At 45.1% G+C, this 19,909-nt stretch overlaps 1 protein-coding gene across 1 annotated transcript in view; it reads left to right on the top strand.

The window, feature by feature from the left end:
- The window catches only part of EPAS1 (endothelial PAS domain protein 1), an 83,219-nt gene that overhangs the window by 24,827 nt on the left and 38,483 nt on the right, over positions 1–19,909 (top strand). The window contains exon 2 of the mRNA XM_081264066.1: positions 19,588–19,778. Coding sequence (XP_081120192.1) covers positions 19,588–19,778 — 191 coding nt within the window. The remainder of the gene's footprint in view (positions 1–19,587; positions 19,779–19,909) is intronic.

The raw sequence follows: 19,909 nt of genomic DNA, 5'->3' as shown, positions 1-19,909 counted from the left end.
CCAGAAAGGAAGTGCTATACTTAGTGACTTAGAGCCTCCAGATCTCCACATTAGTTCCCTCATCTGTACAGTAAAGGGATGAGACCAGATAAATGCTAACCTTTTATTTATTCTAATGTGCTATAATTCCATGGTTGAGCAAATATTAATTGCCGGCCCTCTGCCCTAGTACTGTGCTAGGCATGATGGAAAAGTAAAAACACAAAAGTAGAACGTGAGGTCCCTGCCTTCAAGGAGCTGTAATCTAAGTGAGGAGAGGACATTAATTAATGTTCAAGAAAGTATTAGAGAATTAAAAGAATATTGAAGATTAAAAACAGAATTGAAAGAATATAGGTGATGTAGATCATAAGAAAATAGGAAGAGTGAGTTTATAGTAGTCAGGAAATTTGATACCAACCATCCAACATTTAGAACCAAGACTTTTGATAGGCGTTTAAAGACTTATTTGTCAAATCCCAGAACACTGAGGCTTGAAATGTTGACATTGCTATTTATGTTAAAGTTGAACTGTAGGAAAAAAAAATGTTTTTGAGATTTGAGATTTAGGTAGGACAAAGTTCACAAAACTCCTAACCCAAACAATAGTACAAACTGAAACCAAGAGGCGCAAACTGGTTTCCTATATATTCTTGGATGACAATTCCAGGAGAACATAGTGTCTGGCACAAAGTGACATCTGTTGAGTGGCATGGGAAAAACCAATGCTGTACACTCCTAAGAGGTAACAGCTACTGTTGTTCTCAGCCCCACCTCTAGAGGGCAGCACACATAAGGGGCACTGGAGAGCCTTCAGGCCACAGTTTGATGTGGTGAATTTAGTTGGGCCTCATGCCTCCTAAACCAGCCCTCTTTATCAGGATGAATTTTTCTGCTCCCTAAACTATTCCTCACTAGCTAAATTTTTAGCTCCCTAAGGTGGGGGCTGCTGGTACTCCTGCCCCAGCAGGTCTGCATTTAGGTTTTGAAGAAACTTGGCAACACCCTCCAATTCCTCCTACAGTCTGAATTACTCTCATTTCCTTGGGATCCATGTGCACATTGGCTTCTACAGGTGACAAGAGACTCCATACTTGGCAGAGACTGCTGAGGACCAAAAGAGTGGCATAGACAGTAGGTGAGGACACCATGACCAGGGATTGGCAGGAGTGAGCTAAGAGTCTGAGTGGACCTTGAAGAATGAGTAGAGGTTACTGTGACATAAGATAGGTGGAGGCATCTAGCTCTTCCCCTACCCCTGCCATTACCCCTAATTACTCTTCACTAGCTAAACATGGGAGCTGAAAGGTCCATTTAGATCTGCTGCTTTATTCTGGGGAAGAAGTAGATGGAAATGACAGATGAGGTCTCAACCACTCACTCACAATTCCAGCTCATCACCCAGGCAGTCAGCGATGGCCTGGCTTGATAGGCTAGTTCATGACATCCTGGCTTCAGACCTGCAGACCCAAAACCCTCACAGAGCTTTCTGCTAAATGTCCTTCCTAATTCAAAACCCAGAAATTCTGGCAAGACATGTCACTTCATTTTATTTACATAGTACTCTCTGTGAAGGCACAAGTATGTATAGTTTTGCCTTGAAAGCACTCCTCTGTACCTACTCTGTAAGTAGTAAGGACAGATGGAGTCATGGTAGCTCAGGAAGGTTCAAGGGACAGTGATTTGCTGTTCCCACCCTTTAGAGAAAATCTCAGAAGAGAATATTGAGAACACAAGTCAGGAGGTCTTCTAACACCTTTTCTACCAAGTTTCACCCTTGTCTCATTCCCCCTTTCCTCCTCCTCTTCATTTGTTAAAAAAAGTTATTTTTTTCCAAATAAGTAAAATAAAATCAAACTTTGCAACCTCCAAATGTATGAAATAAACATTATTGCTAATAAGCCTCTGGGAAAGTGCTCACCTTTGAACTCTGCCAAGGATTATGAAGGAAAGAAAAAGTCTTAGGAACTTGATAGAGTATTAGAGCTTCCGGGTTGTTGTTTTTTAAGTTGAGTTATATATTACATTTCTTTTCCTTAATAAGGGCATTTCCAGAGATCCTTCCTTGATGATTAGCCCAGGTCTCCAAGTGGAGACCTAGGGTTGGTTACTGACCCTGATGTAGGAATTGTCACGGGGGTGCTTGGCAGCAATAGCACAGGAGGCACTGGCTGTCTCTAGAATGCTCTTTCTGAGGACTCTGTCTCTTCCCTGATGGTCCTTGCAAGGCAGAAGAGCAGGCTATCCTAGTTTGCAATAAGGAAATACCCAGAAAATAACAGGAAGATGCTCACGAGAAGCTGGCAGTGAGACGGAGGAGTCTCCCACTAAGGCAAGCTTGTTTGTTTCCTGGAGACTCTGCCTGTTCATTGCCTTGTACTCTTCTCTGTAGGATTTCTATTAAACAACTACAAAAACATTTTCTTAAAAACAAAAAACACCTCTGTGGTCTGTGTAGCCTCTGTCTGCCTCTATGGAATATTACACATTTTGATTTTCATAGCTACCTCTACACAGCCAATAAGGTCACCTACAGGCGTGGAGATGAATCATTCACAGAATGATTTAAATCCAACCAAGAATGTGTAACTGTAACTGCTAAACACATTCTGATTCCCAGAACATTTATGTCCTGTTTGTTATAACATGTAGAATAATATTTTGTAATATTTTGTCTCCCTTTTCTTGCAACTTTTCCTCCAAGTTTCTATCTTAATGCTCTTAATCATGACAGAATTAAATAAGACCTGCCTCCTCCCTGTGATGGCACCATGTCACCAGTGCTCCCAAAAAGAGAGTGCAGAATCTCCCATTTCTGGGTGGTCGTTGCTTCTTGGCATAGACTGTCTTTTCTCAGTCCCTGCACACAAAGCTAAACACATGGAGATGTTTCATGCACAGTCCCTGGAACTTAACCTTCTGCCCAGCATCTGTTTAGCATAGATTATATTTTAAAATAAGCCATCCTGCAAAGCACAGTTTCCCTGGTGGCTTTGAGGTTTGTCTGAGGTTCTCCAGAGTTGGCAACGTATCTGTGACCTCAGAAGTCTTGGCTCTGGCCAGGCAAGGTTTTTGCACTAAAACAGGCTCAGTGCCCATGGAGATAATCTCCTCTTGTAATATCCACACAATCATCTCATTGTCAAAGCACAAGGAATGCAAAAACAGAAGGAGTGCCACAATAGGGTTGCCCATGGGTCAGCTAATCCAGGCGTCTGTTTCCGGCTGAGGGCACCTTGGGACACCTCAGGAGGGATGGTCTCAGTTATTGCCTTGGAGATCAGCCTGATTGGTAAGGCCTGTGCCCCTACGACCTGATCACCAAGCCTGACACCTGCCCCATCTTCTTCCCAGCTTCTCCTGACTCTCTCACCACATCTTTGTCCTGGTTAAGTTCCATTTGTTCTTCAAAATCTCAACTGAGAACACCCTCCAGGAGCCTTGCTTCTCTCCACTTTAGATTAAGCCATCATTTTTGTTCCCAAAGCACTTGCTACTGACTTCTGAAGCAAGGGGAACAATGACTTCAATAAAATCGAGTGCCTGGTGTGTGTTAGGCACAGTTCTAAGCGTGTTGCATGTATATCATTCCTTTCTCATAAGAGCTCAGTGGGCAGAGACTTGTACAGTGATTGTTTTACAGTGCTCTGAGGTTTAGAAAAACTTAATAACTTTCCGGAAGTCATACAGTTAGTGTGTGAGCCATAAGCCCAGGCAGGCCAGCTGCATCAGCCTGGCTCATGCCCCTTGGCCTGTCTGCTTGTCTGGCTGCCTCCCTGGGCTGTTAGCTCCTACAGGGCAAGGGATCCATGCTCCCTCCAACTTCAGTGCCTGGCTCAATGAAGTAGGCACTCACTAAGTGTTCAATAATGAAAGCTGAAGCTCACCAATCATAAATACCAGCTGGGATTTAAAATCCAGTGAGCCATACTTTTTACAAAAATGCTGAAATGCAAAGGAATACTTTTTTTTTGGCCAAGGAAGGGTGGCTTTTCAGAATTCCAGTTGCTTCAGAACTTTCTTCTAGGTAGCAAAGAGCCATGGGGTTTGGCACACCGCCCTGGGGCAAGAGCAGTGCATTTGTGAGAATCTCAGTTGCCCTTAGAAATTGCTCCAATAAAACCAAAGCTACGTCTGACATTTTCAAAATAATTAAGGGAAATGAGCAGGAAGATAGGAAAAAGAATTTCTTAGTTGATTCCAGAGAAGCAACTCTCGTTCCTCTATCCACTGCAGCAGGACTTAGAGTGTCCGACACAGCTGAGAGCAACTTAGGTGAGCCTCTGGGGTAGCACCCCCCCACACACATACACTCAGGTCTCCCCACACTCAAACTCATCTTCCAAATGGTGTAATCAAGCCTGGGTGCTGCCTCTAGGCCTTGGGTACTTCTGGGTGGTTTTTTCCCCGGGCTTAAAGTCTTTGAGGCTGACTCATGTGAATTATTGCTTTCCACTCAGAATTAGCTGTGCTCCTGCACTCCTGCCTGGATGTACAGCTGTTTATGGGCTGGGCAGAGCTAAGCATGCAGGTGGCCAGGGGTCCTCTCCTGAGCTGTCAGGGCAGCGAGCATCCTAAGCCCAGAAACCTGTCACTGCTTCATAGGCTCTGGAAGGAGGTGCTAGGGGCTCCGCCTGGCCCAGGAAATGGGTGAAATGCCAACCCTTTTCACCAGAATCTCTTGAGAAGTGTGGCCAGTTCCCTATCACCTGTCAGCATTAATAGGCAGAACTGGTGTATCATAGGAAAAAAAATCCACTTGTTTTCTCTTTGACTGCTAAGCTAGATAATGATGTAAAAATGACATTATCTCTAATAAAAGTGATTTGCAGAGATCATTGACAGAACCTCAATAGCAGAGATTTGCCATTAGCAGGTTCCAGATAAGAGAAGCAGCTGGGATCTATCAGCCCCTCCTGTGGGCAGAGGTGGGGTGGTGTTGGGTCTGGTGTGAGCTGAAAGTTGGGAGAACTGATTTTTTAAAAGTTGGAATTCAGGCTAATGGAGAGTGTTTATTCCAAAGTATGGGTTATTCTTTAAGCCTGCTTTCTGATCTGTAGGGTTATCATTGGGTTTAAAATTTTTTTGGTTTTACTTAATATTTTTGTATTCAGTAGCTTTTGTGGGAGTGGGGGGGGGGTGCAAGGAGGTGGCTTGTCCTGTTTTCTCACTTCCATATTACATCGCCAAAGGTCTGGAACCCTGGCCAAATCCTGCTATCTTCCCTGCCAGAAACCTAATTCTAAGAACAGCTCCTACATGTGTGAAGGAAAGGCCCTGGGCGATGGGTGGGATTGGGCAATAGATTGTTCTCTTATGTCAAGGAGGTGGGATCCAAGGCAGAAACTTCCCTGGCCTCTTGGAGAAGGGGGCCACCCTGTCTGGACTTGTTCACCTATGTCAGTGGGAGCTGACTGGCAGCTGGCTCACTGAGCACACTGTGATGTGGTCAGCAGGCACAGGCAGCTACTTCTACATGCAAACGTCCTCAGGATATATTCCCTGGGGATAGGAGTCATAGGCTGCTAGGTAACCTTTGATAGATGCAGTCACCATTACTCCTCATTATTAATCCACTTTCTACTTGGAATCAGCAAGACTTTAGAACTCTGCAATATGATTTGCTGGTAGGGGACCGTAGTAGTCTAGTCTTCACTTTAGCTGGCCATACCAGTTTGGAGACACCATTGCTCTCAGGGCAAGGTACTATGGTATGTAAACTTGCCATTTTGCCTGTGCCTTCTGGGGAGACCCTAAAGATAAGGAATAGCAAAGGGCTAAAGGATTTCAATGTGGGAATGTCACGCTGGAAATGGCTTGGGGAGAGGGCAGTGGGCTAGTGAGCTGTTCCTCTCCCTGAGGCCTGGCTGGAATGACATCTTTCTTGATCAGTGGTGAAGGAGGTGAGGGGCAAGGGGAAATAGCTGGAAGAGAGGGGCTAACATCTGTGGAAATAAATAAAACCCCATGGAGTTTGAGGAGGCGTGTGCCCTGGATAAAGTTTGTTTTCCATCCCAAGGGTAACATTGTGATTTGCCGCTCAGCAGGAATGTCTTGCAGAGGTCTCTGTGGACCTAGCCGGGCTCCAGCCTGTGGCAGCCCAAGGGTTGCTGCCATATTTAGAGCTTCTAACAAAGGGATTCATTTTCCCTGGCTTTGGTGCCAAATAAAGAGAGGTTCTCATACTTGTTGTCCAGTGTGGCCAGAGCATGGCCAGCAGAACCCGGGTAGAGCCTGGTTCCAGCACTGCCTACCACTGGCACCTCGGCCACTAATTAGCCTCCTCTGTCCTTGGCACCTTGTAGATTCTCAGCACAGTTTGCGTAATGAAAGCATTCTCCCCACGCCTACTGTCTTGTCGTCGTCGTCGTCCCCCCCCCCCCTCTAGCCTGGCTTCTGACTGCTGCTGCCTGTCATTCCCCCAGCAATATCTTTGTCCTTGTCCTCCCTCCTGGTTGCCTCCCCACATCCTGCTCCTCCTTCAAGTCCCCTGGGGCACAGAGCTCTGCCTGTCTTTTCCAGCCTCACAGACTTGCTCTTCTCCAACTCCTCTGGTGTTGACTGGCTATTAGGCCAGTCCTCCAGAACTTTACTTCTCTGCAAGCTCCCTGAGGTCAGGAATGTCCCACATGCCAATCTACTGTTTGCAGCAGCCCCTGCACATGGAGAGGGAATCAGATTTCTTGAATGAGTGGAGGAAGGAGCTAAGGTACGGCTGGGGGAAAGTACAAACCTATTTCCCAAATTGCTCAGTGCTACCGTTTGTGAGTGTGATAGAAATTTAGGGAAGACTTTTAGCGTTCCCCGTGGCTTTTGATGACCTCTTTGCAGAAGGATGGAGTGAGGCTTCATCAGTGTGCATGGCCATCTTGCCAGAGTAAGAGAGGTCAGAATTGGGAGAAAGCAAGTCATTGCACTGTGACCATGAATCAGACCCCACAACTCTGGACAAGTCACCATGTAAACCAGCCTCCAATCAGAGTTGTTTATAAAGGACATCCAGGATAGATTCTCTACCAGCTGTTTCCTTTCTGCTTTCATTTTTTCTTGCTTTCTTGTTATTTTTAAAATTTTTTTAATAGGGCAGGGAGATGGGGTTATGGGATGCTGATAGGAGTGAGAGATCCTGTGGGATTTCCCCCCTTCTTCTCTTGCAGTTTTGAAATACTTCAAATACTAGGCACCAGAAGTTCTGGCATCAAATTGGGATTAGTAGGACAGATTCTAGGATATCTCACCATTAGCATATATGATCAAGTATCAGTCCTGTTTAAAGGCCAAGCAAATGTTATTTTCTTTGAAATTAAAGTGTCTGAAATCAAGAGGAGAACTGGCCTTGAAATTATATTCTGGACTTGAAAAGAGTTCTACCTGACAGTTGTCCATTCCAGTTATAGCCTTTTTTTTTTTTTTCCACCCAGAATGTCTGACGACCTTGCCAGGGGAATTTCTGCCCCCTCCTTCCTGAATATACCCAGTGCTGGCCCCTGAGGCAGCTCAGTTCTGTTTTCTCATGACACAGTGGTTATTTTTGGCATTGCACATATTTTCTCTAATGTTATTATTACCTCCCCCGCCCCTTCTTAGTTGCCTTTTGAGGAGCAATGGGTTTTTGGCAATTTCGTGTAAATCAGAGGGTTAATTTTAGTTTGGTATGGTGAGGATGGGGTGGGAGGGGAGGAAGGAATGACTTTTACTTTTGCGCCTCTGCAGCACCCCACCCCCACCCTAGAAGGAGAGGAGTTCCTCTAGCCCCTGCTCATGAAAGAGCTTGCTTTCATTGGCTCTGTGCTCACCATTCATGCCCTGCTGGGCGGACTTGAGGATATGGCTATCTGGAGGTGATGCTGGGGGCTGCACCTCAGGGCTGGCATCTTAATGACTTGACTTGGCCGGCTTCAGAACAGCCCCATTCAGAGCAAGTTCACTCCCTGTGCAGTTGGCTCGTTCAGCCTCTGTCCATAGAGTCCTCTTGTTCACACTGCAGGAGGAAATGGAGATTTCCAAGTGGGAAGCTGCCTTCCCAACACTTTAACTCTTCCCTGAGGGGACGAAGAGCTGCAGAGAGTGAATTCAAACCTATGCTGGCCCAGCTGCAGCCCTGGGAGTGGCGTGGCGTGGGGCCTGGGTTGGGGCTGTGGGCCAAGGCAGCTGGGGTACTTTTTCTTTCCTCCCTGAGGTGAAAAGGAGAGTAAAAGACCACTTGAATTGTCCTTAAGATCAATTAGCAGATATTTGCCCAGTTTGTCTGCCCAGAACCAAGGCCCTGTAAAGGGCCGACGAAAGTAGATGATCCACGTCTATGCCCCTACAGTCCATCCAGCAGCAGGACGTTTGCACAGAAAAGCCAACAAGACAGGGCAGCCTTTAATAAGGGTGGGTGAGTAATGTGGGCAGGAAGTGCCTGGAAGAAGGGAGCTGGGATGCTGGTGTGGGGTGGAGGAAAGGATGCTGGGGGTGGGGGTAGGGCATGAGCTGAGCCTGAGAGATGGGTTTTCAAGAAATAGGAAGGGATGAGATAATAGAGATAGGAAAGACACAAAGGAGGAAAGAGATATCAAACAAAGAAAGGTGCAGAAAGAATAAAACTCTTCCTGGCAGAAGAGAAGACCTGACTTAGACATTAGGTGCCTCTGGATAAGGATGGCATCAGGGCAGCACTAACATTGCCACATGACATCTCCATGCTGTCTTTAGTCCCAATATCTCATGGGTTTCTTTCCTCTCAGAGTGTGAGGCGACAGAGCAGCAGCAGCATCTGGGAAGTTGCTAGAAATGCAGAACCCCAGGCTGCAGCCCAGGCCTCCTAATCAGAAACTGATTGGAACAAGATCCCAGGTGATTTGTGTGCACAGTTAAGTTGAGAAGTGCTGGCCTATGTGACTCCACAGGCAACCGTCACCAGCTTTAGCTCAGATCCCAGCTTTTATTCAGAGTTAACAAAACATACACTTGTACACACACACACACACACACACACACACACACACACTTATCTTTGAGCGTCTCTGTGCCAAAGACTTCCCAGATGGAAAACTCTTATTTTAATTATGTGTAGATTAGAAGTCTTAGGAAGGATCTAGAATAGTGAATGAATTTGAGGAATTTGCAGAACAGAAATCATTGAAGTGGCTTTTCTCCAAGGTCTCCGCTTGTGCTTTAGAAGACACCAAAAGAACAGAGGGTGGGGTCCTTTCCCAGAAAATGTGTGGTCTACTTGGGGTTGAAATAAAGGGAGAGCAACACAAACTGACTGTGCAGGATGGAATCTCTGAAGCGAGATTTCCCCCAGAGAAGGCAGGTGAGGCTTTCCTGGAGAAAATGGTCTTGTGGGATAAGGTGAGAGAGAAGCAGCCTTAGGCCAAAGAGATGAAGAGGGGAGTGTTCCAGGGAGCCTGTGGAGCGGGTTGCAGCAGAGTCAAGTCTCAGGTGCTATGGGGGTGGTCACCTGGTCCCCACTGCACTGCTCAGAGTGCCATGCTGCAGAATCTGTTTCACGTGTTGGAAACTTTTTTTTTTTTTTTAATCCTACTGCTGCTCAGTTTTCCTAGTTGAAGGCAGTGTTGTAGGAACACATGCAGGATGGTTTGAGCCAAACCACAGATTGTTCTGTTGGTTGCTTGTGGAATTCAAAGAAAGAAGGCTGCTGGTGAGCAGAAACCCTAAGGAAAACCCCCGGATCTGATCTAGTAACCACTTGGGCATGGAGAATACCTTCAGGCCCAGAGAGGTGGCCCTAGGAATGGTCCAGTGGGAAGGAACTGCTTACCTGTGGCATCTAAGCACTTCTAGCAAACAAGTGTCTCCTCTTTTCTTCCCAGATATCTTCAAGCAAAGGAAAACTATCCCTCCCAGGGCTGCTTCGCCTTTGAAGTTCTGACCTGGGACAAGAGCTTTTCCCTTTTGCTGCTTCCCAGGTCAAGAAGGTTTATTTCCACAGTTTCGTAAGGTTAAGTGTCCTTAGAGTGCTTCACCCCCACGTGCCAAGGTCAGCAAGGTCCTCCCGTCCTTCAAGAAGGAACTACTTATTGCCATTTAGGGGAAGGTTGCCTAATTACAAATGAGAGTGTGGGATTTAGCATCAAACGATACAGGTGTGAGAGCTGGCTCTGTCACTGGCTCAGTCCTGGGCATGGGCTGACAGACATCCTTGGGGGGTTTTTCCTGGTGTGTCACTAGGGATGGCATATCTACCTCACAGGACCATTTCAGGATTAAACCAGAGGCAGTCGGCTGAGAGTTCTTTAATAAGAGGGAAGGATTGCCTCTGGTCGCTGCTGGATGTAACAGCAGCAGCAGCATCTCAACTTGCTGAGGTTCATTAATCCCTTAGCTGGAGTCTGTGTGGTGGGGAGAGTTGGGCAGTAGTGGACATCACAGGCCACAGAGGGAAATGCCTCTTGCCACTGTTTGCTTTCTGTTCCTTTTATGGGGGGAAGATGCCACCAAGCCTTCTCTAGAAGTAACCACACAGGGTATGGGATGGGTGTGGAAGAGGGAAGGAAGAGGAGGTCCTGCTAACCCTCAGGTGGCCATCTTCTCAGGACTGGATTAGTGTCCCTGGAAACCTCTAATTTCAGTACAGCTGGTCATTTCTCTACAGATGTTTTAACTTGAGTACAAGGAAAAAGGAAGCCTGAGGAGAAGGTGCCTAGGGAGAGAACAGCAGAGCCAAGGCCCAAGGAAGAGTGTGCACATTCTGCTTTCCTTCCCTCTGCAGCTCCTCTTCTGGGATCTGCATTCAGTAATGGTGGCCACGGTTCTCAGGATGCTGAGGTTGCCAGATCCATCCACTTGTCTTTCACAGGTGGTCAGCGTGAGGCAGCGGTGGGGAGCTGCAGGAAGTCACACACGTGTCAGTTCTTATGATAAATAAATTAGAAAGCAATACCTGGTGCAAAGGTAGTCAGTATAGTGTTATTTATAACAGCTAAAAACAGAAACCACAGTTGAAAAAATGGTAAGGGAATAGTAAAATGCATTATGATCCATTACAGTATGATATTGCTGGAGGTTATCAACATTTTGAAAGAAATTTTAATAGTATGACATGATGTTAAGTAAACAAAGTATAAATACAGTGAAATCTCTTTTCTTTATACCTTTCTGTATTTTCAAAGTTGCCTACACCAAATATGCATCACCTGTATCCCCATCAAAATGTTTTTTTTTTTTTTTAAGAAAAGATCTATTAGGAAAAGCTGGGTTATGAGTGACATAATACAGGTCATTTTCCAATTGAATGTCAAGCCCAAGTTGACAGTGAGTTTTCTGACCACATGTCCTTGAAAAATTCAGATCTTAGGAGTTTTATCCCACTTCCATGTATTCTCATTACCTTTCTAAGTCTCAGCTTTCCTTCTCTCTAAAATGGGAATAATGACGACTGCTTCTTCTGTACTACTGTGGGAGATTTTACTTATTTAGAGATTTATTTATAAAGTACTTTACAAACTGTAATGTGTGTTACAAATGCAAAGTGTATTATTCACTAATAGGTTAAATAAAAAGTGCCCTACTATCTTACTCTGTTCAGACAGCTCGAAAATGCCATCAACTGAGGACTTAGAAATAATACAGGTTTACTTTTCACATTTTAAGAGGCTGAGCAGTCCAGAATCAAGGCAGCAGCTTATTCAGTGTCTTATGAAGAAGACCCGCTTCTTGGTACACAGAATGGCACCTTCTGGCACCTTCTGTGTCTCCTCCACATGGTGGAAGGGATAAGAGATCTTTCTTGGGCCTCTTTTATGAGGGTCATGTTCCCATTCATGAGATTCCACCCTCATGCCCTAATCACATTTCAATTACCATTGCATTGGGAGTAAGGGTTTCAACATATGAATTTGGCAGGGGAACACAAACATTCAAAGCAGAGCACTCCTTAGGGCTTGGGCTTGATGGAACTGAGCATAGGCACAGTTTGTCATGGTTTCTTCTGTCTATGCAATTTTCCCAGCAGAGCTAGGGACTCCACATGTCCTCAGATGATGTAAGGAGCTGGGTATCTGCAGCCCCAGATGGGCTGCTTGGTAATTGAATCTGCTGAGCTCTTTTCCAAGGCTGCCTGGAACAGAAGAGGCCAGCAGATAAGCATCAGCAGTCAGCCCCAAGCAGAATTGACCATTAGAGAGCCAAGTCGGGGGAGACCCAGACATTACTGTCAGCTGTAAATGCAGTCCAGGCCACTGCTCCAGGGACTGTGACCCTCAGAGTATGTCAGGCAGCTGGGGGCTCGGCCCTGAGTAGGGGCACTTGGGAGGTCAGGGTATGAGACACGTCCCAGAGCTTCTCCTTCAGGGAAGGGGCAGGTGAAAGCCCCTGCCCCCACTTGAGCCACTTCAGCCTTCTTGACTTCTCTCTTCTTTCTTCCCTCTTGAAGGACGTTTGGGGTACTGGCCTGTATTATATTAGTCTTCACTTTCAGGACAGAGACCAGGGCCATCACAAAAGCTTATATATTTAAGCATATTGATGCTTTTTCTCCCCTCATCCATGTCTGTCTGATCTGCCCCATTCCTCCTGAATTTTCTCTTGTGATATCTGCTGTTGTGACTGCTGTAACAGGGATACTTTCCCTCCCCTACATAGTGGAGGACCCTCCCTAATTGCTGCTGCCTTTGGACAAACACCAGAATGTTTGCAGAAAGTTGGCCCCTGAAACAACACCCCCATCTAAAACATTTCTCCATCCTTTGTAATTGCTCTCAGAGCTAAGACTATTCTGAATACCTTCAATTGTGGCAAAATCCTATCACCGGAGGGCACATTTTATCCTTAACAATAACCAAGATACATCCTCAGCGTAGTCTAGTGACTAAGGGGTGGGTAAACCAGAAAAGATTGTTTGGAGTTTAAAATAACAATCTACAAATCTGTGTGATTTCTCATGTGGCTCTGACATTAACAGTAAAAAGACCTCCCAAAATATTTGGAGCCGTGGTCACCTCACCAGAATAAAGTTAGAGCCCTTTCCTGGAGTGGCCATTTGAAAGAGTAGCCACCTTTTATGTGACATCTATTTCAAATCTCTGTATCATTATTTTTATCTCCCTCTTTCTGTAGTTGTCGAAATTGGTAGTGATGGTCCCACCAACTGCTAAGTCAATTCCTGTTGGTCTGGACATGGTGAAGGTGAACACAGGGCATGGCAGAGGGAAAGGGTGTGGTTAGGTTCTAGAAGTAGACCTGGGTTTCAGTGCCCTATAAATGTGTGATATTAGGTCCGAAATTTATGTTAGTAAACCCTCCAGGTGATTCTGCTGCGAGCTAGAATTGAGAACTACTGTTCTGTCAGACTGAGACCAATAATACTGCATAATTTAAGCAAGGATCAAATGGAATTGTCTAGGAAGGGCCTCTTGCTCCAGTGCTCCATAAATGTCAGTTTTCTTTCCTCCTACATCTTTGAGAAAACACATAATATCGCTGTTTACATCTCCAAAGATACTTTCCTCCAAATTCTACCAAAACAAACCACCACCAGCAACAACCTGCGTTAAATTCCTGACACTCAGCTTGCACCCTAGAACTATCAAATGAGAAATATTGGGCATCAGTCTTTTTAAGGCTCCTCGGCTGATTCCAGTGAGCAGCCATGATTGAGAACCATGGCCTTGGCTCTGCTGTAATTTAATCTGTGAAGCAGTTGACTGCCAAGGACGGGGGCCACCAGAAGCTGGGTGTTTCTCCCGTCAGGCAGCCCTGGTGTTGCACCCACACAGTCTCATCGAAGGGCCACTAGGTGCCTCCCAATTGCATTTGATCTTTGCTTCCTCTGTTCACAGTCCTCTGTTAGTGGGCTCAGGCTTAGAACTTCACCACCACCCACAAGACCGATCCAAGCTAGCTTAATTACTTCAGTCTGTCTCACTGACCTGCTGAAATCCATTCTGCTTCTAAGTCATTTAACCTTATGGGGCAATGGGCATATTGTTTTGATACCCTGATAGCCACGGTCATTAAGCGTGTGAGTTCTAATCACTCTAAGGTCAGGAGTCTACAGCTAGTTAAGTACCAGACTCTCTGGTATAGCTAGTGACATCGGGGACCTCTCCAGGCTGTGTTCACCTGGAGGCTGGAAGCCAGGACCATCTTGACCAAGAGCAGATTATTGTCAATTAGTGGCTCAAGAAGAATCTACAAGCCACACATGGAGCAAAAGTGTGGCTTGAATTCTGGGCAAACTCTGGGCAAAGTTGCATGAACTCTGGGCAAAGATGTTTCTCCTGAGTATTAGCATATATAATGGGCTCTTCATATTCTCAGGTTCTACATTCTCTGATTCAACCAACCACAGATTGAAAATATTTGGGAGAAAATTGTGTCTGTAGTAAATAGGGTGCAGACTCTTTTTCTTATTGTTATTCCCTAAGCAACACAATATAACATTCACAAAGCACTCACATTGTATTGACGTTCTCAGCAATCTAGAGATGATTTAAAGTGCACGGAAGGGCATCTGTAGGTTCTGTGTAAGTGCAACACTATTTAATACATAGGGCTTGAGCATCTTTGGATTTTGGTGTCCACGGAAGCAGGGTCCTCCTCTGACACTGAGGGACTGCTCTGCCTACTGATGTTGTTGGACAGTCAGTTTTGTTTCATCTTTTTTGACTGACGGGTCCTAAAGTGGTTGCTTCCTTGCGTCAGGATCAAATATTTCAGAATCATGTGGGTTTCCAACTTGGGGAGAGTCAGCATAAAATTATGCATAAAAACCTTAAGGCCCAAAAAAAAAGCCACACCCCAAATCAGAAACTGCTTGTTCCCCAACTGTGGTGTGATTAGATACTGCAACAGGGTTGTTTTTATGGAGCACTGTGGAGTCACATCTGATTACACCCACCACATACCAGCCCTGCACCAACCGGGCTGCCTCTGATAAGTCCTTCAGCACCAATTCCCTTTCTTCCTCACCCCGTGTTTGACCTCCCATGTTGGTTCTTAACCTTGTTCCTGGGGTTCTAGGTCTTTTCTTAGGCGAATGGGTGCTCACTTCGAGGCAGAGCTGCCCCACTCACTGCCTCATCACTGGATTGTTTCCAAATTTTAGCCCTCCTCTTCTTCTTTTAGTATAAACTAGCATCCTATCTACAGGAAAGTATCTAACAAACACAGCACTTGGTTGCAGAACAACTAAGTATGAGACATCTTTTAGCAAATCATTTTATCTTTCTGAATCTTTACATTCTTATCTATCAAATGGGGACCAGAGCTCCTGTCTCTTAGGGCCGTTCTGAAAATCAAATGAAATACACACGTGCAAAATAGTACTTTTTGAATCCCTAAAACATTATGAAGGCATTGTTATTGAGCCTTCTAGGTCCAGCCAAAATCTAGTCCCCCTGAGTATCCTGCCCAGATTTGTTCCGAAACGCTCTAGAGTGTGTGTGGCTGTGCCCATTTCTGTGGTTCATGAGATATTTCAGGTTGTTGGTTCCCTTTGGGCCAGCATATTCTTGGAGAACAAGGAGTTGTATATCTTACTCACTAGGTTCTCATAAACACTTCTGTGTGTGCATAAGGGCACAGTAAACCAGGACCAGATTTAGGTCATGTGCTCCATATGCCAAATATTGTGTAAGATCTCCCTGTGGAAGCAAGAGAGCCACTGAGAATGATAGGAGGAGGAACTTAGGAGAAAAAAAATAAATAAAAACAATTTGGAGTAAGAAATTTCTGAGCCTTTTCTGATGATTTATAAAATTTAGGATAAAATATCTTTTAAAAGAGAAACCAACAAATTCTAATAGAGAAGAAATCTGATCTATTTCAGTTCACTCTGGGACCCATCTGGGAAGAGAAAAGAAAGGGCGAGTATTTTAGGAAATGAAACACCTCACTGACCTAAGAAGATTCAGCAACATGACACAAAGATAGGTCAGGATCAACCTGCCTGACATGGCCCTTCTCCCCAAGATGGCTTATCTGGTGATGAAGAACAGGCACTGTGGCCAAAGTCTGAATGTGACTAATGCTCTGATTAGCTAGATAATGGGTCATTATTATCTGCCATGATGGTTTTCCATTGTTGTAGAGCTTTCTATTGCTCCCACACTCATCCCATTTGATCCTGACAAACAAGACCTGGAATTCTTCCCATTTTATAGATGAGATTATCAGAGCCCAGAGAATATATTTTATTGTCCAAAATCAGATAGTTAGATAGTGTCATGAGCAGTGTATGAAAATACCTCCTCACCTGGCTTCCAGCTCCCCACCCATGGTGACTGGTAGCGGGAAGCCAAGTGTGTATGTACCAGCTGGGCTTGGGGAGGTCTTACATTTGCTTTAGTGTTAATTATTCTTATTCTTTATTGTTGCTAATTAAATATTGCAGTATTACAGATTTCTGTCTGTTCTTCCAAGAGTCAACATTAGACAGATATCTCTGGACTGTGTTAAGGTTAATGAGATAATCTAATTAAAGTCACACTAGTCCAAGGGTGCAACTGTAAAAGCAAGGTAGCTAAAACAAAGTACATAACTTTTAGACCAAGAATCTAAGTAAGGTTCTCAGTCTTCTTTTTCTGCATGTTAAGATGTTTTTGTTTCTTTATTTCTTGCTAAAGCCACTATCTCCTCCAGTTAAGCAGTGTAAAAAGCACAGGCCTAGGGAGACCAGATTTCTGACTCTGACTCTGCCACTAGTTAGTTGATTGCCCAGGCAGTTACTTAACCTACTTTAGGTCTCAGTTTCCAAATAGCTGAAATGGGGGCACTGGCAATGTCTGTCTTGCCCTCCCCTCAGGGGTTGCAAGGATGGAGAGACAGGGAGTACCTAGATCTCAAAACTGCTCTGTGTCCGCTCACTGACTGTAAACAAGGACTCATGGTGGCATTAACTTTGTGACGTTGGGGAAATGACATGATATGGCTGAGTCTCCATTTCTGCATCTATAAGTTATGTAAACAAGACATTCCAAGTTGTGTTGGTAAGAAGATTATAAAGAGGTCATACATTTAGGTCTCTTGGTGCAGCAGCAGCCATATACATAGGTATCAGTAAATGTTTGTGTGGTTGAAGGAGTATGGCAGGACTCAGATCTTGAACACCACTGTCAGAACGTTGCCTTCAGGGTGCCTCTTCCCTCTCGGGCTCTTCCTTTGCCTTGCGTGCACTTCTCTGAGGAAGGGGCAGTGGCCATCATCAAAGGGAAGCCGTGTGCTTACAGATGCTGCTGTTCACGTGGCAGTCTGTGCTGGAATCTCTTCATCTGGGGATGGCTTCTCCAGATGCCCCTGGTGAGTGGGATGTGTGTTGATGATGCTTTTGTCAGGATATGAGGGTCAGTATGAGAGAGTGGAATTCAAAACCTTTTACCTGGCTCTCCTGACACAGCGGCATGATGCATACAATGTTAATATCCCGCCCCCTTTCCACCTGCCTTTCCTGTGCCACAGTTCCTGCAAACCTTTAATTGTTCCCCATCAAAGGTCAGGATTAAAATGCACATGCAAGGGACTAACATGCAAACTGTCCTTCAAGTCTGGTCACAAAAGCAAAACTGCCCTAAGGTGGGTTCTGAGAAGGTAGTAGAATGGGGTGAAGGGCAAGAGTCTTGAGAGCTGAAAGCCAGGGAGAAAGGAGGGAGCAAGGGTTAGATAAAAACAAACAAACCAAAACAGAAAAGGGAGGACAAGAAAAAAATTTCACAATTTTCTGAAGGATCATCCTGACCATCAGCAGCTGTTGGACAATTCTTCCTGCAGTGTGAGTGTGTGTTGCTTAATCCATCCAGGGAGCTGGATGTTCTGTCTTTGTAAATGAAATTTGTCGTAAAGTCAAAACAATGCTTCTGCCCCAAATCTTGAGGGGTTTGAGAGATGTGTCAACAATCTGTGAATCCCCCCAATATGAATTCTGTGTCCAGATAACAGGCTGTGCAAAACCAAACAAAAGAGAAGCAGCCCTCATTTGGGAAATCTCAGAAGGCAGCTGAGCGAGTGAGATGGAGATGGTTGGACGGGGGCCTCAAGAGGCATGAGCTTGCATTGAACACTTTTTTAAAAAATTGAAAAAGAAACTTCTTTGTTATACAAGCAATGTAGGCTATTTGTAGAAACATAAGAAAATATATATTAAACCCTGGGGGAGGAAAATGTCCACTACCCTGTAACTGTTAATAGTATTGAAGAAAAAGAGACAGGGAAGTCACTGATGGCCAAGTGACTGGAATCTGGGGCCCATCTGCTCCGTGCAAAGTCCCACTTCCCCATTTACCTGCTAGCAGCCACAAGCGAATAATTTAGCCTTTGTTGGTCCCTTTTCTCATCTGTAAATCAGGTATAATAATACTGTTTGAATTAGAGACACCTGCATGGCACTATTTCAGATAATACCTAAAAGTCAGTGATCACTATAAGTTATAATTTTATCGTATTTCTGCACATTTTTATATGATATATAGGAAATACAATGTATAACATATACATTTCTATGAAAATAGGATTGTCCTATGCCATTTTGGAATTTTATACACCTATTAATCTTTTCATCAACAGATATTTTATTTTTAACAGTGGTTGCTTACAGTTGGGATAGGCCTGATGCTAAATATTTTACATAAATAATCACATTTAGTCCTTCAATAACTCTGTGGGGTGGGTGCAGTTATTACCATTTTACAGATGAGGAAAATAAAGATAAACTAACTGTTCAGGTAACTTAAGCTCGCCAGGGTAGCAAGCCGAGAAGTTAGAATGCCAGCCCAGACATTCTAGCTTTAAAACTTGCCCGTGCTCAAACTCGAAGACCAAGGGTTTCTTTAGTACTTCCCAAAAGAGGTAGGCTTTGGTATCTGTCATCTTTCCTTCCTCCGTGCTGCAGCAAAGAGGATAATGAGCACTAGAAACTCTTGATCTAGGCTGGCAGAGTCTGGAGAGAAAATGTATTTGCACCTATTCTTTTTTTCTTTTCATATATGACAGCAGAATGCATTACAATTCTTACTACACATATAGAGCACAATTTTTCATATCTCTGGTTGTATACAGTTCTTTTTTTAGCTCTTGACAGGTGTGCTCTTTGGCTGATGCGCATCTAGATACCAGTTCCTCTTGGGCTAGATGGCATTTTCAAGTTTTGCTGGGGAAATCACTCTCGGATATAAAATGAGATATAAGTCTTCACTTTTCCTGAGTGCATCTTATCCAGAAAGAGGCTCTTGAGATGGTTTTTCATCTTGTTCTCTAGAGCTTTTGACCTCCGGGCCACTGACCATTGCTTCCTCGCCCTTTCTTTCCCATCTCTGCACATGGACCCCTGTCCCCAGATAACCCAGGACCAGATCCAAGGCATTGCCAGTTAGCTCTCTTCATCAGTGGGTCTTTGTGGTTACCCTCCCCATATTAGGTGCTGCCCTGGACACATGGGTATGGTGGAGGAGGGAGGCATTGGGGAGACACCAATACCCACACGCAAAGAGCCAACCACATAAGGCAGGCAGCGGGCTGCAGGGTGCCCGCCACTAGTACGAGCCCACGTTGATTCCATGGGAGAGTTTGGCTGCACTGTGCTGTGGGGTCCCCCAGCCATGTCTTGACCAGGGGTGTGATAAGGTGATGGTAAACTTTTAAGGACTAATTCCTTGTCTCTCAATTTAGGAGCAGCTCAGAGAGGAGGAAGGAGAAGTCCCGAGATGCTGCCAGGTGCCGGCGCAGCAAGGAGACGGAGGTCTTCTACGAACTGGCCCATGAGCTGCCCCTGCCCCACAGCGTGAGCTCCCACCTGGACAAGGCCTCCATCATGCGCCTGGCCATCAGCTTCCTGCGAACACACAAGCTCCTGTCCTCAGGTGAGGGTGGTAGGTCCCCGGGAGGGCACAGAGGGCAGCCTTACCAGCGTGTTCCTACACCCAAGAGCCCCCAGGGTGCCAGAGGTGCAAAGCCTTCCTCTCAGACACCCTACTCTACAAACACCCCGCCC

The sequence above is a fragment of the Spermophilus citellus genome (genome assembly GCF_964194105.1).
Source record: "Spermophilus citellus genome assembly, chromosome: 13".
Taxonomy (NCBI): domain Eukaryota; kingdom Metazoa; phylum Chordata; class Mammalia; order Rodentia; family Sciuridae; genus Spermophilus; species Spermophilus citellus.
Note: the sequence above shows the minus strand (reverse complement) of the source record. Positions and strands in the feature narration are given on the sequence as shown.